The sequence below is a fragment of the Poecilia reticulata genome, linkage group LG7 (genome assembly GCF_000633615.1).
Source record: "Poecilia reticulata strain Guanapo linkage group LG7, Guppy_female_1.0+MT, whole genome shotgun sequence".
Lineage (NCBI taxonomy): Eukaryota > Metazoa > Chordata > Actinopteri > Cyprinodontiformes > Poeciliidae > Poecilia > Poecilia reticulata.
In genome coordinates, this window is record NC_024337.1 from 28,788,359 (window position 1) to 28,810,142 (window position 21,784).

Sequence of the window (21,784 nt, forward strand, 5' to 3'; positions counted from 1 at the left end):
CACACACACACACACACACACACACACACACACACACACACACACACACCATCACAGGCTGTCTCACATCCACCCTCAGCCCCCCTCCCCTCTCAATTGTATAATGTGAATAATCCAATTAGGTCCCAGCTCAGTAACAGCCTGTTATCACGGTCAGTGCACAAAGCCAACAAACATCCACACAGGACTGATGAAGAAGGCCGGTCCTGCAGCATACGGGCTGCTGCTAGCTCTCTGTTTCCGCAATGCTTGACCTCCCTCACACCGGCGTAACGCAATCCTTCACTTTCTGCATCGTGCTTCCGAGGATCAGGGACAGAGCTCCTGTTTTTCTGTTGCTACAAGGTGCATAAATTTGACTAGGGAAGGTATTTTCTACTATGTTTTATTTGCTGCTTATATATTTTGAAATAGAAAATTAGACACTTTGGGTTTAGGTCTAGTTGTGTGTTTTGTTCACCTGTCAACAGTTATGTGATGAGGGGACGGTGGGTCAGGTGTTATTAGCTTGGTTAATCTCTCACTGTGCATTCACAGCGATTTACTTTAGGTATTTTTATATTTAGTCAAACTGACACTTCTATGATTAAACTAAAACAAAATCTGTTTCTAAATGAAAGTTTGAAGAGCATTTGCATCAACATGGGAAGGGTTGTTGAGATGTTTGTCTTTTCTCAGTTACTTTCTTCTTTGAGTCCAACATAACTTCATGGTGATGATGTACACAACTGAAGAACAATCGAACTAGATCTTTTTCTTTAGCGAATTAAAGTTTCTGAAGCTTCCACTGGGCTTTTTGGTTGATGAAACAAAATGTATGGATCAGTCATAACACAGAAAATGGATGGCATATGAACGCCATCGGAAGAGAAGAGTATTTTTTCCATTTAGTCCAGAAATATGTCAGAAGACACATAATTCATAACCAGTGTGTGTTGGAATTGTTGCAGCTTCTTCAGTATTACTGTTGGACCCTGGCTACTATTTTCCATCTCATGTTTTTGATCAATTATGAAGAAAAGAAATCATCTGTTGTTTGCTGCTGTGGTCCCATGGTTTCTCCAAATACACAGTTTGGCTCTGGTTCCTTTTTTGTACACTTCCCCTGATTGGTACATTTGTACAATGATATATTTTGGAGCCATTATAAACCTGCCTACAATCTATGGCTTTCGTCATCATAAACTTTATTTATGAAGCTCTTTAACACTAGCCATAGCTGAAAGAAAGCGCTGAACATCAGCAAAATAAACAGGATAAAAGAAAGCATAAAAATAAAGTGACAAATCTCAAGTCTCAGTTGGGTTGAAGGCCAATGAGTAAAAATAAGTTTTCAAACAGAGAAGGCTCTGTCTCCTAAGCTTCCGCTTATAGGTGGGAATGACTGAATGCTTAAATTATATCAAAGCGTGTTTTAGTAAAGTATTAGTGGAAGGATTATGCATATATGTTCAGCTTTTTTTTAAGCTAAAATATATATTTTCTCTTCTGTGACAGAGGCGTTTGAGAAAATTGTTGTTGGTTGAATTGTAAGGGATGCATGTCAAAATAATACTTTCATACACCTCAAAAACCTGAAAATGAGTTTGTTGAAGACTCGGGTGCTGAGAATTTTATGGACAGTGAGAAGTTTTGATGAAAGAACATAAAGATCTTACAAAGATAATCGCTGGAAGAACTGGGAGTGGATGAACCAGAACAACGGAGAAAGTAATAAACACGGAAAACATGACTAGAGCGAGAGGAAAAGAGAAAGTAGAGCTCAACCCTGAAACCAACAAAAACGGTAACAGGAAGAAACACTAATCAAAGAAACCTAAATGCACAATAAATAATAAACCAAGATCTAAATACACAGAGGATCGAACAAAGGCAAAATCAAAGTAAAAGAACCAGGATACGATGAAACCAGAAACAAACAAAAACCAAGTTCCAAAACCATGTGATCATAACAGGAGGTCAAACTCACTATATGTTTTCTTGGAGGCCACAATTCTCTGTAAAATAAAGCTTCTCCTCATCTTTTTTGAGTTGCCGGGGCTTTTTTCCTGATGGAAGGAGAACAAACAGAAAGTGACCCAGGTGAGTCTAGTTCACACCGATCAACTTCGCCTTCTGCTGCAGGTGGTTGACCCATGGGCTGCTCCAAAGTGGAGATCCTACAACATTTTGGGCAGATTTGAGCACCTGAAAGAGGTCTCCTCTGTTATCTGCAGGCCAGCCTGTGCGAGCCATACTTTGCTGCTCTGCCAGAGGATGTTCCCTTTTGTGTTCCTATTAAATTTGTATGCAGCTCTGAGGATAGACCAACCTGTTTTCATTTCCTCAGAAAGAAAATTCACTGCTTGACTCTCTTCACTAGGCTGGAAATGTTCAAAGTCTAAGTGTTCATGTAGGTTTGTGAGTTCCTAGGAGACTGGTGGAACCAAATCTTGTCACCTAACGCAACGATGAAGAATGTGGGTTGTATGATATAATTAGTCTTTCTCAACCTAGAAAAACCTCCCTGTTTGCTTAGAATCAGGTTTTTGTCTAAAACCCACTATGCAGATGTTGAACCTAAACTGGATCCCGTTGTTTTCACAGATGCACGTTTTGTTCTAAAAGGGCTGGGCCAAGCACACAACCTTGAGGTACTCCTGTGTTCAGGACATCACAGTCAATTCCATTTTTTTTTCTTTTTTCTTTTCCTCTATCAGCTCTGAAGGAGACCATGAGGCAAGCCGAACTCAACAACTGGACCCTCGATGCTACTCAGATGGCTGATCTGTGTTCTTCAATCAACCAGTTCTTCACAGCCACAGGGGTCATCCCACCTCAGAGCGCGACCCACCCGCAACCTCAGGTCCAACACCCAGCAGCGCCGTCAGCAACGCAGCACCCTGCTCCCATGCACCCGAAGCCCAGCCACCACAATCAGCACGGGCAACACAACCAACACATTGGAACAGGTTGGTCCACACAGCCACGTTTCTACAAACACTCAGTGAATAACGTTATCATTTTGTGTGTGTGTGGAGGTGAGTTCACTAGTCAGTGTACAGGGTAGTTGGGAGAATGTCGAAATGTAAAAGTAAAATGAGAGGTAGAAAGGAAAATACAAATAAATATGAGTAAAATGGACATAAGACATTTTCCTGTTTTTTAATGTCAGCAATGAAAAAACAGGAAAAAAAAACATCTGAAACAAGACCTGCATCATCCTTTATCTTAATAAGGTCTTTGGTTTATTGCTTGTTGTTGCAAATTACAATTTTATCTCTGTCAAACATGTCTTTATACATCGTTTTAATGCATTAAAAGAAATAAATTGGAACACATTTTGTGTTGTTTTAGTCATGCTGTTGTTAAAGTGCCCTATGAATTGGCTCAGCACTACCTCTAAAAGACATATGTTGGAATGGAAACGTTCTGGAGATTCATGTGAATGTTTCCACCCACTGAAGCATATTTTTTTATGTCCCTTGTAAATCATCAGAGAGATAAGTGTAATCAGTTTTAGAGGAGAATACACTTGTACCTTCAAACCTTATTAAAAATGCACCTTCAATCATTACCACCTATTTAATTTCAGCCCCCAACAGTATGCATTCAGCATAACGCTCAGGGGCATCTCTTCATGTGCTTGCTGTCGAGCCTTGAAGCTAAATCCTTTTCTCTCTTTGCTCAGTGAGCAATTGTCGCCACTTAACATTGTACATTTGCAAAGAAATTATAGCGGTTTTCAGTTTCAAGGCGACTCTAGTAGACGTGGAGGTGAGGCGACTTGTTTTCACCAGAGATTTGGTACTACTCATCCAGCATAAGACGGCAGTGCAGTTGTGTACTACGCGCGGTAACAGCTTGTGTTCTGCAGAGACGAATGTGTGAAAGTTGGTACACTAATCTGACAGTTAGTCATTGCCCTTTTGTCTGTTCTCTCGCAGGGAACATGTACATGGACTCGAGACAGAACATTTCTTCTCTGATGGGCCCACCAGGATACCCTCACATGCCTCCAATGAGCAACACGGCGCCCAGCATGACAGGTGACTCTTCCGGTGGGACGGGAGAAACTTGTTAAAGGCGTGATAATGCAGCAAAGTGTTGGCTTTTCGAACACGTGTAAAGACGCTCGTCTCATTAAAAAGTCATTTTCTTGTTGGTTTCATGAGACGAACAAAACCGGCTCGGTGATGTTTAAGTACATGGAACAAAACGGTTACGTTTTTGTGGCTAAAAAGGGAATAAGCAGCCCTACTGTGTTTTGCTCTGTAGAAATTTTGCTTCTTGAATGTGTGGAGAATTCTCTTTTCTCCTCTTGTAGCATTTACAAGAGGAGCAAAAGTTTTCTCCGCCAGCTCTCGATCAGATATAGGTGAGCGTTTGACACAGGGCGGGATTCAGGCGTGTTCCTTTCAAGCTTTCATCTAACTGGCCGAAACCAATAATAAAGTGTGTGAAATAAAACCGGAATGTTAACCAGAGGTGAGTTCCCCCCTAAGCCCCACATCCCAAAACAACTTGTATTTACTGTGCAAGCAAGCTGAATTCAAACGCAAAGTTTACCATTTTAAATTCTCCAAATTGCTATTAAAACATGGGGTGGTTTATTCGTGACTTCAACTAGTTTTGTTATTTTAACAAAAAAGATGAAAATCACTTTTTTCTCAGAAATTGATGACGTCTACACATTGTCACTCGCATTGTATTAATTGTCAAATAATTGAATAATACTGACCAATCATGTTGACAGTGTTTTTCCAGTACATCTTATAAAGGCACACTGTTTCCTAAGTGTCTCGGTGTTGTTGATATATTAGAAAGAGCTCAAGTAGCCAAACAGGAAACCCCTAATATGTAATTAACTTCATCCAATCTAAATTCCCGCTGACACACAAGTAGTCCTGAGTTAGTGATGTTTTTCTCCACACACAGGTCATCACAGCCAGCTGAGCCAGCAGCAGCACACTCTGCCTGCGGGGCACTTTCAGGTGAGACGCATCCTCGCTGCCGAGGACATCCAGGATGACTTTGACTGGGACTCCATTGTCTAAAGCTGAACTGTGAGTCAAAATATGAGAAAAGAGACCTGGCGGGACAATGCTGATGTGAGTTTTGTGGTGGACAACCTCCTCTGTTCACCGAAGTGAAGAAACGGACGACAATCCAGGAAGTAATGGAAAGTAATTTTCTAAAATCTTGTTGGCCTTTTTTTCTAATACAAGTGGCTGTGGGGTCCAAAAGACAATCATTATTGGAAAAAAAAAAAAATGACAGGACAGACTTTTATTGTGTGGGGCAGTGCCAAGTTGTAAACACAATGTTTAAAGAGTCACAGGTCGCCAAAGTATTGTCAAATCCTCTGTGTATTTTCATTTTTCTTTTCCCTCAGACGCGTTTCCTGCAACAGCTGATGTCATGTTACAGTTCTCGCTGATAAAAGAAATGGACAGAAAACTCTAAGCCTGCAGCAAAATGCTGCACATGAATCATATTTCTTGCAAACACAACGAGCATGTTCAGATATTTCAACTTTTTTCTTGGTGTAAACATTTCTTTTGCCCTTTTACCGGGCCTCTCTTTATGCTGCTGTGGATCTGAACAAAAGAAGATGCAGGAAAATGTGATTGAGTGGAGCGCCATCTACTGGTCAAAACAGGAATACTTTTCATGCGCCACAATACAATCTTCTGGGATATTTTCTCTGCCTTTTTCAGACATATTTGTTTCTAAAAATTTATTTTGTATAATAATCTGGTGTGCTCGGTTTTCATGCTCTCAGGGTGAAATGCTCACGCCCTTCTCCACTTTTGTGTCGTTTCTGAATGAAAATGTCCCTCCTCTGACCTGGCACTAACATGTATCCTGGCTGGTTTGGTCTCAGTTTTAAGTTTTCACTCTTATTAGTCAAATATATCACGAGATGGACCAACGTCATTTATATAGTGCTTCAGAAAAATCTAAATTTCCTTAAAGATTTCAGTTTTTGTCTTTTAAAAAAAAAAAAAAAAATGCAATTTGAATAATCAAAGCAATTTTTGTGTCAGACAGAGACAGCCAGAGTAAAAACCAATCTGGGCATTTGTGAAAAACTTAATTGTTGCCTTCATTGAATATGAATTAACACTGTTTAACAGGATTAACTGGAAAGCTGAGTTGAATTTCAAATGTAGAGCAGATCAAGAAATACTTCAAATAGAACCTGTCTACCATCATGGAGCAGGGAGTTTAGTAATGTGTACATCTATACCCCTCTAATTAAAAGTATATTGTGGCTATGATCATGCTTATAAGTTAGAAAAAAATGCCTTACCTGCATTTCTTGTATTGAAATTGTATTTATACTATTTATTTATATGTATTTATTTATTTATAGGATTCTGTGAAAAATAAAATACTTCACTTGGTTTTTTATTCCCCCACCTAGAATTAAGTTGTTTTTTTTTTTGTTTTTTTTTTTTAATGAGACTTTGGTACAGCTATACAATATAAATTTATTTTAGACCTTTTTACCCATTTTTGCCAAAAACAAACACTACAGAGGGAACTCACATCCTACCTGAGTGCAGCGTGTCCTGAGCTCGTCCACACGTCTGTTTAGGGTCATTTGAGAGCGACCTGGTCACCCAGGACAGGTGTTAGTGTCAGGTCTCTGTGGGGTCTGCGTCGGTTCGACTCTGTGCCATGTGTTTAGGTCCCGTTTAGTTTCGGCTAACGGGAAATGGTCATCTCCATATGCTGAAGAGTTCATTATCGTTGTGGAGCGAGGTTTGCGGCAGGTGAGAGAGCAGCAACTTATCAAATTGGGAAGCAAGTTGCAGGCCAGACTTGGACTTCCCTAAGATTGGTGCCCAGTTTTAGATGTATAATTTACCAGGTGGAGCCTCTATATTTCTGAGGGAAAACTGTGCAGAGTTTCTGAGCAGACTGAAGGAGTCGACTGATCATTTGTGATGCCTGAATTAGGGAAAAAGAAATAGCAGGTTTTGCACAACACTAACTCTGAGAGCATCTACTTAATAAAAGAAAGATGTTTTTTTTTCTTTTTGCAGAACTAAAAAGAAGAGACAAAATGCTCTGGTTTGTTCATTGTGATGTTTCTTTTGTCTGTGTACAGTTCTCTATCGTCTCCGATTTTCATTAGTGTACAGCTTCATAAGGCTAAAAAAAATACACTAAAAAATAAAGGAATTTCTTTGTAGTAACATTTTGAGCTTATATTTCCTTCTGCGAAATATTGAAACTTAAAGTGTAATTTGTTTCAGAGGCGCTCGATTATTAATTAGGCGGTCACAAAACAATCATTGTATGGACAACAACAACAAAAAAAAAGGGAAATGCTCCTTATTGCCATTCAGTGCTGTGTTACAGTGACCAGCATATGTATATCTTCTCTGTTTGTATGTTGTCGTCTTTGTAAATAACTGTGTTAATCCTCTGTTTTTGCCCTTGAAAAACACAGACTGAAAAGCAAAGGAAGCTGCAAATGGAGACGGTATTTTGTTACGCGTCCTTCTGGATTTGCATCATGTACATAAATTCAGTATACTGTAAAGAAGTGATCTAGAAAAGAAAAAAATTGGGATTGGCAAGCTGTGTGTCCAAAAATATTCAGTGTATGGCGGTTAAAATATGTTAAGTGTTTATTAAAATGTCACAAGCCATTTTTACTGCACCAATCCTGCGTCTGCTGCCGTCATTCCACCATTATTCCGTCTTTGGACTTTGAGCCAAAGGCCTGCAGTAGATTAGGGTGATGGGACAGAGGCCTTTCAACACTTTCAGTTCGTCACAGTTGATAAAGTAAACGGATATATTGCTGTTTTTAGAATTAACACTCCTTTTACACTTTTTTTTCCCCAGATGTGTGGCAGCTTTTGTATCAGAAGCAACTTCTCTAGGGAATAAGAATAATTTCAAATCTAAATCTGCCTGGGATATTAATAATTTTGAGCTGAACTGTAGATATGTTAAGATATATTTTTGGTGGTGAAACGAAACCTAAGGAACAACCAAGTTTCTTTCTTTTTTTGTAAGAAGTGCTTGTCACCTTGCTTTCATCCACACTTGTAGCTTGTTCTCCAATAGGTGTCAGCCAAGTGCCGAGCAACATCTAGTCTTCGGTTGCATGTAAACTCGACAGACCACCCGTGCTTCGTTGTGTAAAAGTCACACAGTGTTGAAACTGCTCTTAAAGCTGCCTTTCATTGGGTTCAGGTCCTTAAAACCCCTGCTGCTAATCTTATCTTTTCAAGAAAAAGAGCTACACTTTAAGCTATCAATGCAGCTGATTTATATATGCTTAATTTATTACTATTCTTATTTAGACAATTAACGAAGGATTCAGACTTAAGGTAAAACTCTTGCTGCCTGAAGTTAAGTTTATAGTTTTTTTTTTTCATTCATTCCTAAACTTGCTTAAAAACTAAATTCATTGTTTTTTTTTTTTTACAGCACGTTCATTCAGTTTCTGTCATGTCTTGATATCAGCTATTTATCTGTTTAAAGTGTGAACGCTTCCACGCGAGAATGTGTGCAAGCTACTGATACCGCCGCAGGCTTTGCTGGCCTGAGTTGCAGAGCCTCATTCAGGGCTGGACCGCATTAGCCACCTTACAGTCCTTACTCAGAGGAGCCTCCTCCCAGCACAACCTGCTCCCCAAACCGCCCGCCCTACCACCAACCCAACCACCCACCTCCTCCCCGCTCAGTTTATTCACCATCTTTTCTCACTCATGCTGTGTGCCATTCCCTCCCTCTCCCGTCTTACACTTCCTCAAAGTGGCCAGAGCTCCTCTTCTATCCTCTCTCCACATCCTGTCCTGTACAGATTTGTATCCATTTTGCCTAATTCTCAGGCCACTTTTTTTTTAATCCTGATATTTTTCTTTAACTATTTTTAAAATTTTTAAAAAAATTTCTTCACCCTTTTTTTTTTTTTTTTGGAGGTTGGTCCCTTATCCTCTCTCATTCCGGTGTACAACCCTGAACTGTACAAGATCTCTCTGATTTGAGTCTCCCAACGGTTTTTGGCAGGAGAAAAAGTGCTTAGAAGAATTTCCCACCACAATGAAAGTTCAGCTGCTGCTCCTCCTGGCCCTGGCCGGCCCTCTCTGCTCCTTCACACGTGCAAGTAAGTGTACTCTTTATCACAGTCCTGCCGTTAGCACACTCTGTCCCCCCTGTGTGCCTCTGCCTCCATGTGCCCTGCATACACCACTCTTTGTCTGCTTTAACCTGTGCTCATCTAACAACAACAATGAAAACGGTGGCTTGAGATGGAAGCAAAAAGTTTTTCGATAAGAAATTAATCTGACATGTTTTTTTGTTGATTTTTTAATATTGAAATTTTGAAATATTTTTTTTAAAATAATTTTTATTTCAAAATTACTGCAAAATTATAGTCTGGTAACCATTGTCTGTAACTGGTTCTAGTGGTTTTCCTTTTTTTTTTCTCTCTCTCCCTTTTTTTTTATTGAGCAATAGCTTTCCATGAGAAATACAGATTTATTTTTATTTTTTTAACAACCACCTCTCCTGCCTTTGTTATACTCCTGATCTGTTTTCATATTATCGTCTGCCACTGGTGCTGAGTCCAGACAACAGGAAGAGTTTGATTTTCTGCCACGAGAGGGAAAAAAATGATGTAATAGCGGGAGCTCAGCTGCCTCATGTCTGTAAACTCTTGGCACAGCTAAAGAGAAGAAAGGGAATATCCTTTGGAAGCGTCCCAAAACACTTCTCATACGCAAGTAGGCAAGGAAGAAGGTTGGGTGGGGGGTGGAGGCAATGTAAATTGTAACGTACACCGTACATATTTCTCCAAAATGCTGTCCTACACTTTCTTTCTATATGTATATATATTTTTTGCAACTTTTCATTTTGACTCCAATCCCCCTTTCTCATTCCTAAATAGGAGTATCATTCATCTCTTGATCTCCTAGGTTCGTATCTTTGCCTTTAAGAAAGAAAAGTACCCATAAGAAACAGCCGGCACCAACGGTAGGGAAGGGCCGGGCTGCTTTCGGTATTAATAGAGAGAGCCTCTATATTTAAGAGGGTCATGTGGAAGGGAGAGGGAGCAGGAGACGCGCCCTATCCGTCCCTGTGTGTTGGTAAACTGTTGGACTCGCCAACCCCCTTGGCGTCTACCCATCTTTGGTTGGGGTGTCAAAGCTTTAGCTGCTTAAAATCCCCCTGTCATGCCTCACCCCCCTGCCTCGTAACAGCTCCCCTCCTTTTTACAACCCTACCAGTCTGATGAGTTTAACCCTTAACAAGGGAAAAATATATATATTTCAACTTCAGAAAGTGTCTTTACATTTCAAAAAAACAAATGGAAGTGGGCACATTTTTCTCCATCTTATCTGCTAAGTTTACAAGGGTCAGGAATCCTGTAAAAGCTTCCTTCCATTCATTCCCCCACCCCTGTTCTCGCTGCTAATGAGTTTTGTCTGCCTTGCCTTGCTGGCCCAGTAACACCCCGATCACATCTGGCTACTCAAAAGTGGGTCAAACTTAACATCACGCTCTTAATATGAGAAACCAAACCAGTAATGGCGAAACATAAATATATGAGCTGCACGCATATTTTCATGTCAGCTCATGAGTCTCATTTTGAAGAAGCAAAAACGGCACAGTCATGCTTTTGAAATTTTCCACAGTGAGAGAGAGAGAGAGAAACATCTGTTTTAGGAATAGGAGGCAGAGAGGCTGTTTTAGCGCTGACGTCCTGAGTCTGCAGCAGCCTCTCTCAGACCTGAGAGGAAATCCACAAACGGAGCTGAGAGCTGAGGCGGAGAAGTGTGCAAACCTCTGTAAGGATAGCATCGTGTGCCTTGAGAATGCACGTAAATGAGAAGCCGCTGACAAAAGAAATCGGTAGCTACGTGCAACCAAAGGTTAGAAAGATTAGGAGTTTAGGAGAAGAACGTTGCAGAAGAAATTTGGGAACAGACTTTTAGGGGTGCAGCGATCGAACCTGCAGGCCATGAGAATAATGAATAACTCGTTGTGATGCCAGTATCTGCCCCCCCACCCCCGGTGATGAAGTCCAGATGGGCCCTGCTCTGTCTCTTTATCAGAGTTAAAAAAAGAAAAACATCAGGCGTTTGGACACTCTTTGTGTGGAGTTAGTGATAACGCTGTCTGCGAATATTCCCCCCTGAACTCAGGTTTCAAACCTCTACATAGCACTGGGTAGCATTATCACCAGCGATATCGCCTGCTGGTTTTGTGGGGGAGTTCTGCCAGATGAGCAGAGTGTCTCTCTCGGTTCCCTCCTTTAGCGTCTTGACACATTCCGCACCCCAAAGGTGGACATGGTCTCTCACTCCCCTCACATCGTCTCTCCCTCCCACACTAAGCTGTGAATTAGAACGTACAGACATGCGTAAACAGAGGCCCGCTGTGGCAGCTGATTGTGATGGAAGCTGCTACTCCCTTTGTTCTCGTCTCACCCTGCGTGTTGTTGTGTACCTGCTTCGCACAATAACTCCCATGAAAGAGGTTTTATTTTTGTCAGGCAGAAAGCGCGGCTCTCTGTCTTCACACAGCCTTTTTTACCGACTCTGTCTATCTGCAGCACTTGATGCATGTCAACCGAAGTCATGAACCAGACTGGTTTGTAGTAAAAAAAAATTTTTTTTTACCTTTTGTCATATTTACACACAAGCTTATGTCTTTCCTCCTAATGAACTGTGGTCAGTACTGGATATAGGTTTAGATTCAGATGCATAATTTATTGCGAGTTCCTGTCAGAATATATAAAAAATATATATCTTGAACATTGTTTTTTATTTGTGTGTGTGTGTGTGTGTGTGTGTGTGTGTGTGTGTGTGTGTGTGTKTGTGTGTGTGTGTGTGTGTGTGTGTGTKYGTGCGTGTGYGTGTKTGTGYGACTTTAAATCAGACATTCACCACAGCACCAAGTGGAGATGAACCATTCAGAGATTTGCAGTGGTTTTCTCATCTCTGGTTTTTATTCAGCTTTGAGTTGATGCTACAAACTGGTCAATTAAAATTTCAGATCTAGTACTTCAATATATAAGGTAGGAAGGATGAGGGACATTTTGGCAAATATTCTTTTCTAGCTAAGATCAGTTGTTTAGTATTTAATGACGTCTTTTCTCCCTGTGTATCAGACAGCATTAACATTTTTTCTTTTTACAAAGTTCCCATTTTAAAAATGATTCTAGCATCTTCACAGTTGACACAAAAAACTATCTGAAAATGTCAAGGTTTCATGTGGAATCTAGAGAATTTAATCTTTTCCATAACATTAAGTTTTGGTAAAGTCATTTTGCTGTTGATGGACAGATATTTCCCCATTGGGGGACAATAAATGAATTTCTATTCCATTCTACTCCAACACTTCCCAATCCGGCATGTATCACAATAGACTGAGGTCAGATGTTTAAAAAGATAAAACTCTAAGCTAAAAGCCAACAGCTCTGCTTCCGCCGTCTCTGCCTACAATCAAACCACTTTCCATGCGTCTTCGCTGTGGACGTTCGGCCAACCGGAACCTCAGCAGCTGCTAATGCAATTCCTCTTCCAAAAAAAAGCTGTTCACCGTACATCACACATCACCGAAGGCCACATGTAACCCCTTGATTGAATCATGTGGAGCCAACTGTAACCAACAGGCATGCAGGCATTCTCAAACTCTAACAAAAGGGCATCTGCTAACATTTCAGGCAGTTAGATGCTGTTTCAAGCTTGCTTGATGCTGAATTGGAGGCAAGTGAGTGTGTATATGTGTGTGGTCAGATCGATGTGATATAGGATAAAGGGTGTATATTTGGAGTCCTTTCGCAGCCTTGTCGGCCTCAAAAAGACACAACTGGTTTGCAAGCATGAATGTCAGATTGGGGGATAGTTTCTTATCGCTAACCTGGAATCAAATCAAATCTTATTAACTACCCAAAGTGTGGCACTCGCATTTTTGAGACAACAATGATGACGGCACTATTACAGAAATGTTTTAAACTCGGGTGCGCTTGGGAGCTGACAAAATTAACACGCCCTTTCAACGGTTAGCTCAAATGTGATGGTAGGAGTCCAAACCTTTTCTCTGGGGTTTTGGTAACAGGCCTGGACCTGCTCTGGATTAGATGTTCAGATTCAGTATTATACCCTACATGTCCAAAAAGCCGACCGCATTCATCATGACATCATGTTCCCCCTAGCTTCTCAGTTTTGAATCACTGAATACCCAAGGAAGATCCCACCCACCCTCGCGATTTCAATCTGTCCGACCTTCCTATCTCCACCCCTACGTACAATGATTCAGTGCTTTCAAAAGTTTTTGGCCCTGACAAACTTATCCTCCGGGATCGGTTTGTTGTTCTCCTCAGGGAGTGGCATGGTCACGGAGGGAGAGAGATGGAGCAGATTAAAAGAGGGGGGGGGGCGCAGATTTCACCAGAGTTGCTCACTAATGCAGCTGCATTAACCCAGAAGGGTTATTTTTGTGGGGAGGAAATACTACTCCGAGCTAATTGTGGGAACTGAGCACATAATGAAACAATTGTTAGAGGAGTTTAGGGGAGGTGATTACACATAGTGTGTAGCCGTACTCTGTACTCTACTCACAGACCATTTTATCATCATTTACAGACGGTCCAAACAAACAGATTGAAGGCCCTCCGCCCCCCCGTTCAGCGGTCGGAGGCAGCGGGAACAAATGTTTTGTTATATTTCGCCCGCCTGGTCATAATGGCCTGGTCATAATGAAGGCAGCGAAGGCCATCCAGGGTTATTTTTGGACGTTTTGAAAGGATTCGTTATCATCTCACGTATTTAATAGAAGTCTAATAAAGTGGAAATGGACGGACATTAATGACAGCGGCTGAGCTTAAAAAAAGACTTTTTTTGGCTCTCGGTAGAAATAAAGTTTTGGGGCATAGGAGGATTTCTAACCAGCAGATTTCACTTTTCCAGTAGAGAAGGAGTAGTTTGTACGCCAACTCTTTGTCAGTGGAAAGTTGATTGCAGGCTGTAATTTTGGTGCCCCGCTGAAGGCTGGCTCCTTAATTTTCAAGTGGTACTATTCAGGCTAAACTTTCAGTTGTGGCTGGAAGGATATAGACCTTGGGGAGATGAAGCAAGCGCTACTGGTGGGGAATGACTGCAATGAAATTAGGCTGGCCCACAGTCAGCGGGAGGATAAATACATGTTTATTTTCTTAAATATTTACAAGTCAATCAGCAGCACAGACAGACGTGTAGGCTCTAAAAATGCTTAATTTTAGATGCCAATTATTCAAGAGAGGATTAAATGTGACATTTTCTTGACATGATTGACAAATTTGGGCTTTCTCGTTTATGAAAGTATCAAGCATGTGTCCTCACATTTTGATAACTGCCCAAAATGTACTACGTAGGACTTGGAAAAACCAAATTATAAGTTCCCGCGCTCTTAGATGTTGCATCAGGTCTGAAGTGGGCTTGCAGCTCAGGGTTAACAAGCCTTCCCGTGCCGTCCTGACACTGCGGCTCCTTCCACAGGAAATGAGACAGAGGATGTGGCATTCTCCTACACAGAGAAAAGACGCGAATCTAAAGGCAGGATGGAGAGAGGGGGGGAGGATGTACATTTTATGAGGTCACTGGGTGTGGCAGACTCAATGGTTTGGTAACTGTGCACTAATGATGGGACAATAGTAATGAGAAATGCTGCATAAGCCTTTGGCGGCACGCTTCTAAACAAACGGGAGAACCTCTTTGTCGAGTGTCAGTTTGATTTAACAACCTCACTCCGTGGGACCAGTCCAAAAAGGGAGAGTACAATGCATCTGCTTGCGTTTGTGGGGGACTTGGAATCATTTGAAATTCTGATTCACTGTCTCTTTGTGATGCCAAGAGGTTTCCACAACCAGATATTGTAATAAAGTGCACAGTGTCCTTTCTTTACAAGCTTTACCGATTTATGTTTTCGTATCCACCTGAATAATGTGTAGTTGCGCCCCTGGGTGGGAGGCAGGATAAGCATAAAACTTATTTGGGAGAGAGAAAGCCCTTTATAAAGTGGATTTGTATTCTGTGGCAGAGAAAATGTAGATTATTGGATGTTTGTTTGAAAATCAGCATAACTTATTTGAGATCTTTTATAATTGCTCCCCTCAGGTCCTACGACAGTCACCTCATTCTCCTCTTTGGTAACAGAAGAAGCAGAAACAACAATAATCACCGGTCCTTCTCCCACCAACCCACAAGTTGCCCCTCAAGATGCAGCGCTCAGTACTGCTGAACCGGTGGCTGCAACTGAGGCCGACACTGACGTCCCTACTACAGGATCAAATCAGATCCTCGATACAACTACTGTGGGAGTAACCGAAGCTCCCACCATGCACACTTCAGCCTTCGCTGAGACGGCCTCGCCTCCTCCCGAGACCACTGCAGCTCCCGGTTTCCAAACCACAGCTTCTGAAGAGGCCAGTAGCCCCTTCAATGACGAGACCGAAGCACCGATTGATCCGACCTCGAGTGCGGACGAAGTTACGGGGACCGACAGTGGCGACGTAACGGTGGAAACTGAAGGTGACTGAAGACTCAGTCCAATAGCCTGCAATTTTTCCAGAACAATAATAGTAAAAATGATGATTTGTAGATGAAAAAAAACAAAACAAAACAATAACCATTGTCTTCCAGAGGGCCTGAGCACCGGACAAATAGTGGGAATTGTGATTGGCGCCATCGTGGCCGTGGTAATTGTCATTGCTGTGGTGATCGCAGTGTTGAGGAGGATGGGCAAATACTCGTAAGTCTATCTCCGTCTGTATATCACCTGTCTTGCTAAATTTTACATGTCGAACGTTTCCGATTTTTTTTTTATTATGTTAGAATGCCAAACTTTAATGCAGGAGGAAGTACATAAAGGTGTAATAGAAAGGAAATGGTGCACAATTTTCAAAGATAATGAAAGAAAATGAAAATCAAACAAAATGTTAGATGCATTTTAATCTAGCCCCACTGAGTTCATACTTCACAGCTGCAAGTCTTTTAGTGTCTGTCTCTTACCAATAAGATACAGACTTATTAGTCTTTTAGAGTCTGTCTCTTCCAGATTTTGAAATCTAGAGACAGAAAGTGTTATGTTTTTCATTTTTCAATGTCATATTAGATGGAGAACATCTAAACATCAATTTTGAATCTTGAAACAGATTCTAACAAAGAGAAGCACAATGCTGCAATGACAGTGTTTCACAATGAACATTTGTAGTGAAATAAAGTTAAATGCATTATGACCTAATTAGGTGACTCCGAAGGCAGCAGGTTACACTGTATTTTAGGGGCAGTGTCAAAAAGCCTGGATACATGTGTTGTTTCATTTGAAGCCACAAAAAGTTGAATGTTTGTCGTCTGAACTCGACAAAATGTGCTCAAATCTTCGTAACCTACTTTCACTGCAAGCCATGTGCAGCTCTGAGAGCATAAATTGTTGACAATACTGCGAATGTTCAAGCAAAGTTGTGCCCGGAGTCATCACTTCTTGCTTTCTCTAAAAGTTGAGCCAAACCTTTAGTCATTAATTACACAGTCCCATTACATCATGTACAGTGATGTAATGGGACTTGTTGGTCTGTGGTGATAAGTTGACATTGGATTCCCAGCACTGCAGCGTTGCAGCCATAAATGGTCTAAAGGTATTCAAACCCATTTTGAAAGCCTTACTTCCCTCGGAGAAATAAGCAAAATCTCTTCCAAACGACAGTGTTCCCACAGAACATACATTCTGTTATGAAAATATGATGGCATTGGATCGTAGTAAGTGTCTTTTTTTTGTGTGTGTGTGTGTGTTTGTCATAGGTCTACCAAGAGCAGAAAACCTGCAAAAAAAGACAGCGTTGTTGTCTCTGTAAAGTTCTCCAACTTAATTCTGACGATTTGAACCCTCCACCTACCCTTTTTACTCTCATTGTAACAAACATTTTCTCCCCATTAAAACACTCCTGACACTCCGGTGAAAGCTGCTCCTTTTACTGACACACAGTCCCGTGCTTCAGGGTGTAAAAATTAGGCATTCATGGTGACAAGTGACTCTCTCTTGCCTCCAAATTACTCTGTTTGTTGACTCAGTGTCAGTGTACATGAGCAGTGGTCATCAGGAGGGCAGGTTTCATAATGGCAGCTTGATTTAATCCCTAGGAACAGGAGATTTGTGTTTGCTGGAGCTGGGAGTTGGAATCAGCCATTTTTGTTTGTTATTTCAGCGACTAATGGTTCAGTTTTGTCTGATTGCTTCACTGTCATTCCAAAAACTTGATGGTAAGATATACTAAAAGGGAATAAGCAAACTAAAAGCTTATATAACCCCTTTCGATCTGTTATTAAAATCTACAGCTGTTATTTTTTTCTCCATCCGTATTTATCCCAACATGTGCCTAATAAAAAAAATCAAATTACCACCAGCAGCGAATTAACGTCCCAATAACAGAAAGCTTAAATACTCTGAGTCCAGCAGGATAATGTTCAATTTAAAAGCCCTTACTGATTTGTTTTTTTGTTTTCTGTTTCTTTCCTTCTGTCCTCTGCAGCCCTTGAAGAAAAAGTCAACCAAGCAGCAGGAGCGCGGAAAGTTCTGGAAATCCTAAACTACTGAACTGTGACTTTTGAGTTTGATAATTAAAACGAGCACAATGCCAGAACTAAACTAATCTAACCTGGACTTGAAGTGATGCCAAACCAAGGGGTGCAGCGAGGGTCGAGTGTTTTGTTGTTGTGTGTATATACAGTGTGTACTGTAACGTGTGTGAGACAAGAGGGGGTGCACAAGTCAACATCTTCGTTTTCCCCTGCTTACCTCCCTGGAAAAAAACTCTCTCTTCCCTCGTGTTCCTGAAGCGAACGAGAAAAAAAAACAATGGGACAGCAAATTCTTTTGTTGTGCTTTTTAAATGCATTTTGTTGATTGAGTAAACAAACAATTATCTGACACCAGGAAGAAGGCATTGCTCTCCTCCATTAAAGGGAAGTAGCTAAGCAAAATTACTGTTGAACTTTGAGAAATCAACGTAATGGAGAAATGTATTAAATACAAAAAGGGGGACGGGAGGGTAGGAAATAGAAAATACTGTTGCAAATCCACAGGATGTATGTAAATATATTGAATTCAGTGGCGCTACATAGGATAGAGCGAGCAACTTTCTCATTCTCTTGCAGTTGCATAGGCTAGAATTTGACAATATTCAGTATACAGTATGAACAGGCAGTCATAGGATGGTGTTGTACAGTGCCTCAAAAATATTATGCCCCATTATAGTTTTTTTTTTTTTTTTATTGCACTTAAATGTTGCAATAAATGGCAGTTAGTCGCTGCTAGAAAAATTTTGTTGTAGGATTGTTTTAGTTTAGCCCTGTTGGAGGGTTGCTTTAGCATAAGCAGGCTGTCTATGGTCATTCCACTGCACATAAATTGGTTTTAAATCTAGACTTTGACAATGCCACTCCAAAGCCTTTCTGTTTTTACTAGGCATTGAAAGGCAGACTTGCTCAAATGCTTTCTTCAACCAGGCTGCTTGAGTTCAGTTACGGCCAGTCATCCAGGTTCTGAAGTAGCCAGACCACCCCACTTCCACCACCAAGTTTAACTTCCAGTATATCGTTTTCTTGTTTGTTTTTTCTGAATTGCTATGCTAGTTTATTACCAGATATGAGAGGACACATACAATCAAAGAACGTTTGGGGTCAGCAGTCCACAAAATATTTTAGCCAAAATTTTGGGTATCTTGGAAATGGTTTTTGGGGGAGGAATCTCAAACAGGCTCTTTTGTTCATTTTGCTCAGCAGTGGTTTTTACTATTAAACACACTTTTGCCCACTTTCTTTACTATCGCTGAATCATGAACTCAGACCTTAACTGAGGCAAGTGAGGTCTGCAGTGCTTTGGATGTTATTCTGTGTTCTTTTGTGCCATCCTGGATGGAGTCACTGATGCCCTCTTGGAGTAATTTTAGTAGGGAAGCCACTCCTGGAGAGGTTCGCCACTGTGTCATGTTTCTTGCTTTTTAGCCTACTATATGTTGTCAGGCAGGTTTTATTTAAACAATTTATTGATACTATATCCCTGGTTGTATTCAGACCTGGATGTGGCTTGAAAAATTAAACTGTTTTCAAAAGAACACACATAAGTTGTGATTTACCAGGGTTAGTGATCATGTTTTTGCGTACATAGGACTGGGTTGGTTTGGATAGTTTATTTCCCCTCAATAAACACAAAAAATGATCATAAGACAACTGATCTTTGGAAATTACTCACTTTATGTCAGTCTGCTATAATTTTTTTTTTAAAAAACATCAAACATTTGAATGTGACAAAACCAGCAAGAACAGAAGAAACCTGTAATGGGGCAAATACTTTTCCACAGCACTGTAGTGAAGTAGTTCTAGAGCACAAGTTAGAGCAGTTCCCCACGCGGCCAAAATACCCGACATCTCGGGCCAATTGCACAAAGCACAGCGTGCAGACCTAGTCCAGACCATGGGCGTCCTCTTTCAGGACGAGCGCAGCAGAAACAGCAGCCCTCGTTTGCAGGAGCACCGTGACATTCTGCCCACTTTAACACTGACACATTAAAACCTGATACACATCTGTGAAATTTAGCAGAAGGGTTTGTGCCACTGTTTCTGGTATTCTCTCGCTAGCGCAGAGTATTTCAAAGTTTTGAAGTGTGCCTTGAAGTGTGTGTCTTGAATGGACTTCTTCAGCTGGCCCCTGCTCTACTTCGGGTCTCCGTGCTGCCGTAGGTTGCTAGACGTGATAAAAGTATCAGCTTAACAGCGTATTCTTCTGTTTATGTTACCAGAACAGCCGTCCAGTTGTTAACTGCATATTACACACAGGATAACATTTCATAGCTGCACTTAGCTTTAGTGCTCAGTGTTATGCAGGCTTTTTTCTATTTTTGATGTTTTGTTCCAACTGTAACTGTGCTAACTGGGTGTATAAATACTCTTATCTTACCCTGCCTGTTTTTAAAACTTGTTTAATATGTGCACTGAACGAGGAGGAATGTTTGATGATTTAGACGTTAGACACTGCAAATGTTTGCAATGATCCATTTCTTTTGCTTTGCCATGATGTCGTCCATTTGTGCCATGTGTTTCATGCAAACCTCTTATTTAATTGCAGCGTTTTTGTTCATACAGTTTCAATAAAATGGGAAACATTTCACAAAAAACTTGCTCATCTCCCTCTATTTATATTAGAAACCGGCCATAAAAAATGGACACAACTGAGCTCTTTGTTGACCAGCACTGTACTTCCCCTCTTATATACTTGTGACCGTTACGGTCCCATGACACTTATTTTCTGTTTCCAACTGAAGTATACAAATGTTAACAAGTTGCCCAGGGCTCCGTCCAGCTGCCTTCTCTCCGATTGGCCAGTTCAAGCAGCGCTTCAAATTAACGAGAGGGAGCGAGAACAAAACCCTTTTCAAACTGGCAAACAAGCAGCACCAAATATGGAAAGCCCTACAACTTGGGATCGTCGGGTCGGTTGGTGCCTCTGACAGTTAGGTGTGTTTTTTTGCGTCATGTTGTGGAGTTTTTCATACGGTGCTGTTAAGCTCAGGCAAACCTCCAGCAGTAGGCTGCGAGTTGCACAGAGATGCTCTATGTCTGGCTCCCTGTCCTCCGTGTGGTTTTAGGCACCAACCCAACACCTCCCACCCCGCCCCAGCCTCTGCCCCGTTGGCGAGCTTCATAACTCCCTTTAGCTCACTCTCTGGGCGCTGACTGCCGGGAACAATGGAGGCTTTTGAGAGGGGGCAAACGGAGACACTACATGAGCCGCGGCTCGCTCTCTCCTCACTTTGGCAAGGAGGGGCTCACGGGGGGATTCTGTGCGTCCTTGCAGGGTGGAGTCACTTCCTGGGTGGGCTCTTCTTCCATCGTGTGTTTTCACATCCACACACACATCATACAACATGTTCCAATAAAGATTTAAATTATAAGCTTTGCTGATGAAAAAGACCCACTAAAACTTTTAAGAGTCATTTGTCGGCGAAAGGCCTGAAAGCAGCTATTACAAGACACAAACGGAGGAATTTACAAAGATTCAAGCCACAAGGTCTTAACTGCACAATTGTTCTAAATCATCTTTAATGACCTCTAAAAACAGGCCTACTTGTGACATAACATTAGTCAGAGACACATTCTTACTCAACTAAAGGTGACTAAAACATACTCTGAGAGGAAGGAGGAACCCCACCCGAGGTCTTGTACACAGATGTATAAAGATATGCGAGATTATTTCTCTTAAGCTGGTATTGGAAGATTTATCAGATGATCGTTCAGTTTGTGTACTGGATTACACTCGGACCCAAAGTAAGCTTTTCTAATCATCAGAAAAATTCAGTTGATGCCCATTCGGCTAAAATTAATCCCAACTGAACAATCGAAGCACAGATTGTGAAACAATAGGAGAATAGCGTAGATGATAAGCAGGCGTTTGTTTACGAACCTAATCTGCCGAAGCTTGAATGGGTAATGTCTCGCTTAGACTTTTCCATATCAGACATGTCATGAGTGACAGTAGTAATAAAGAGTTGCCACTGGATGTTTCCACCTGTGGGAAGAAGATGGGGAGAGTGAAGAAAACACAAGGAAAATGCAAAGAGAACATGGAAGTGCCACACTGAACTGCTGCCACCAGGGATGCGCTCAAAAGGGCAATGGGCTCATTCAGTCTACAGCTAATCTTGTCAGGAGCAGCTTGAGAACACGCCCACAATTCAGTTCCCCTATCAAAAAATAAAACCAATGTTTGTGTCAGTTGCCAGGAGAACGCAATAAGA

The 21,784-nt window shown here is 41.3% G+C and overlaps 2 protein-coding genes across 3 annotated transcripts in view; both read left to right on the forward strand.

The window, feature by feature from the left end:
* LOC103467996 (forkhead box protein J3) overlaps positions 1-7,657 on the forward strand; it is a 74,123-nt gene extending 66,466 nt beyond the window's left edge. The window contains exons 11-13 of the mRNA XM_008414780.2: positions 2,700-2,951; positions 3,927-4,028; positions 4,918-7,657. Coding sequence (XP_008413002.1) covers positions 2,700-2,951; positions 3,927-4,028; positions 4,918-5,036 — 473 coding nt within the window. The 3' untranslated portion in view covers positions 5,037-7,657. The remainder of the gene's footprint in view (positions 1-2,699; positions 2,952-3,926; positions 4,029-4,917) is intronic.
* Positions 7,658-8,697: 1,040 nt separating this feature from the next.
* pdpn (podoplanin) lies at positions 8,698-20,164 on the forward strand. 2 transcript variants are annotated; one of them, XM_008414777.2, is made up of 5 exons: positions 8,698-9,115; positions 15,111-15,524; positions 15,636-15,744; positions 16,794-16,842; positions 17,522-20,164. In XM_008414777.2, exons 1-5 carry the CDS (start codon positions 9,052-9,054, stop codon positions 17,576-17,578), a joined length of 693 nt encoding a protein of 230 aa, XP_008412999.1. In that variant the 5' UTR covers positions 8,698-9,051; the 3' UTR covers positions 17,579-20,164. The 2 variants fall into 2 exon arrangements, with proteins under 2 accessions (XP_008412999.1, XP_008413001.1); XM_008414779.2 differs by lacking the exon at positions 16,794-16,842 and having other exon boundaries at positions 8,700-9,115.
* Positions 20,165-21,784: the final 1,620 nt, after the last annotated feature.

Excerpts from the sequence above, each read along its gene's own strand:
- pdpn (XM_008414777.2), top strand. The coding sequence starts at position 9,052 with ATGAAAGTTCAGCTGCTGCTCCTCCTGGCCCTGGCCGGCCCTCTCTGC. Across the intron at positions 9,116-15,110 it reads CTGCTCCTTCACACGTGCAA|GTCCTACGACAGTCACCTCA; the intron begins GTAAGTGTACTC and ends TGCTCCCCTCAG. Across the intron at positions 15,525-15,635 it reads CGTAACGGTGGAAACTGAAG|AGGGCCTGAGCACCGGACAA; the intron begins GTGACTGAAGAC and ends ATTGTCTTCCAG.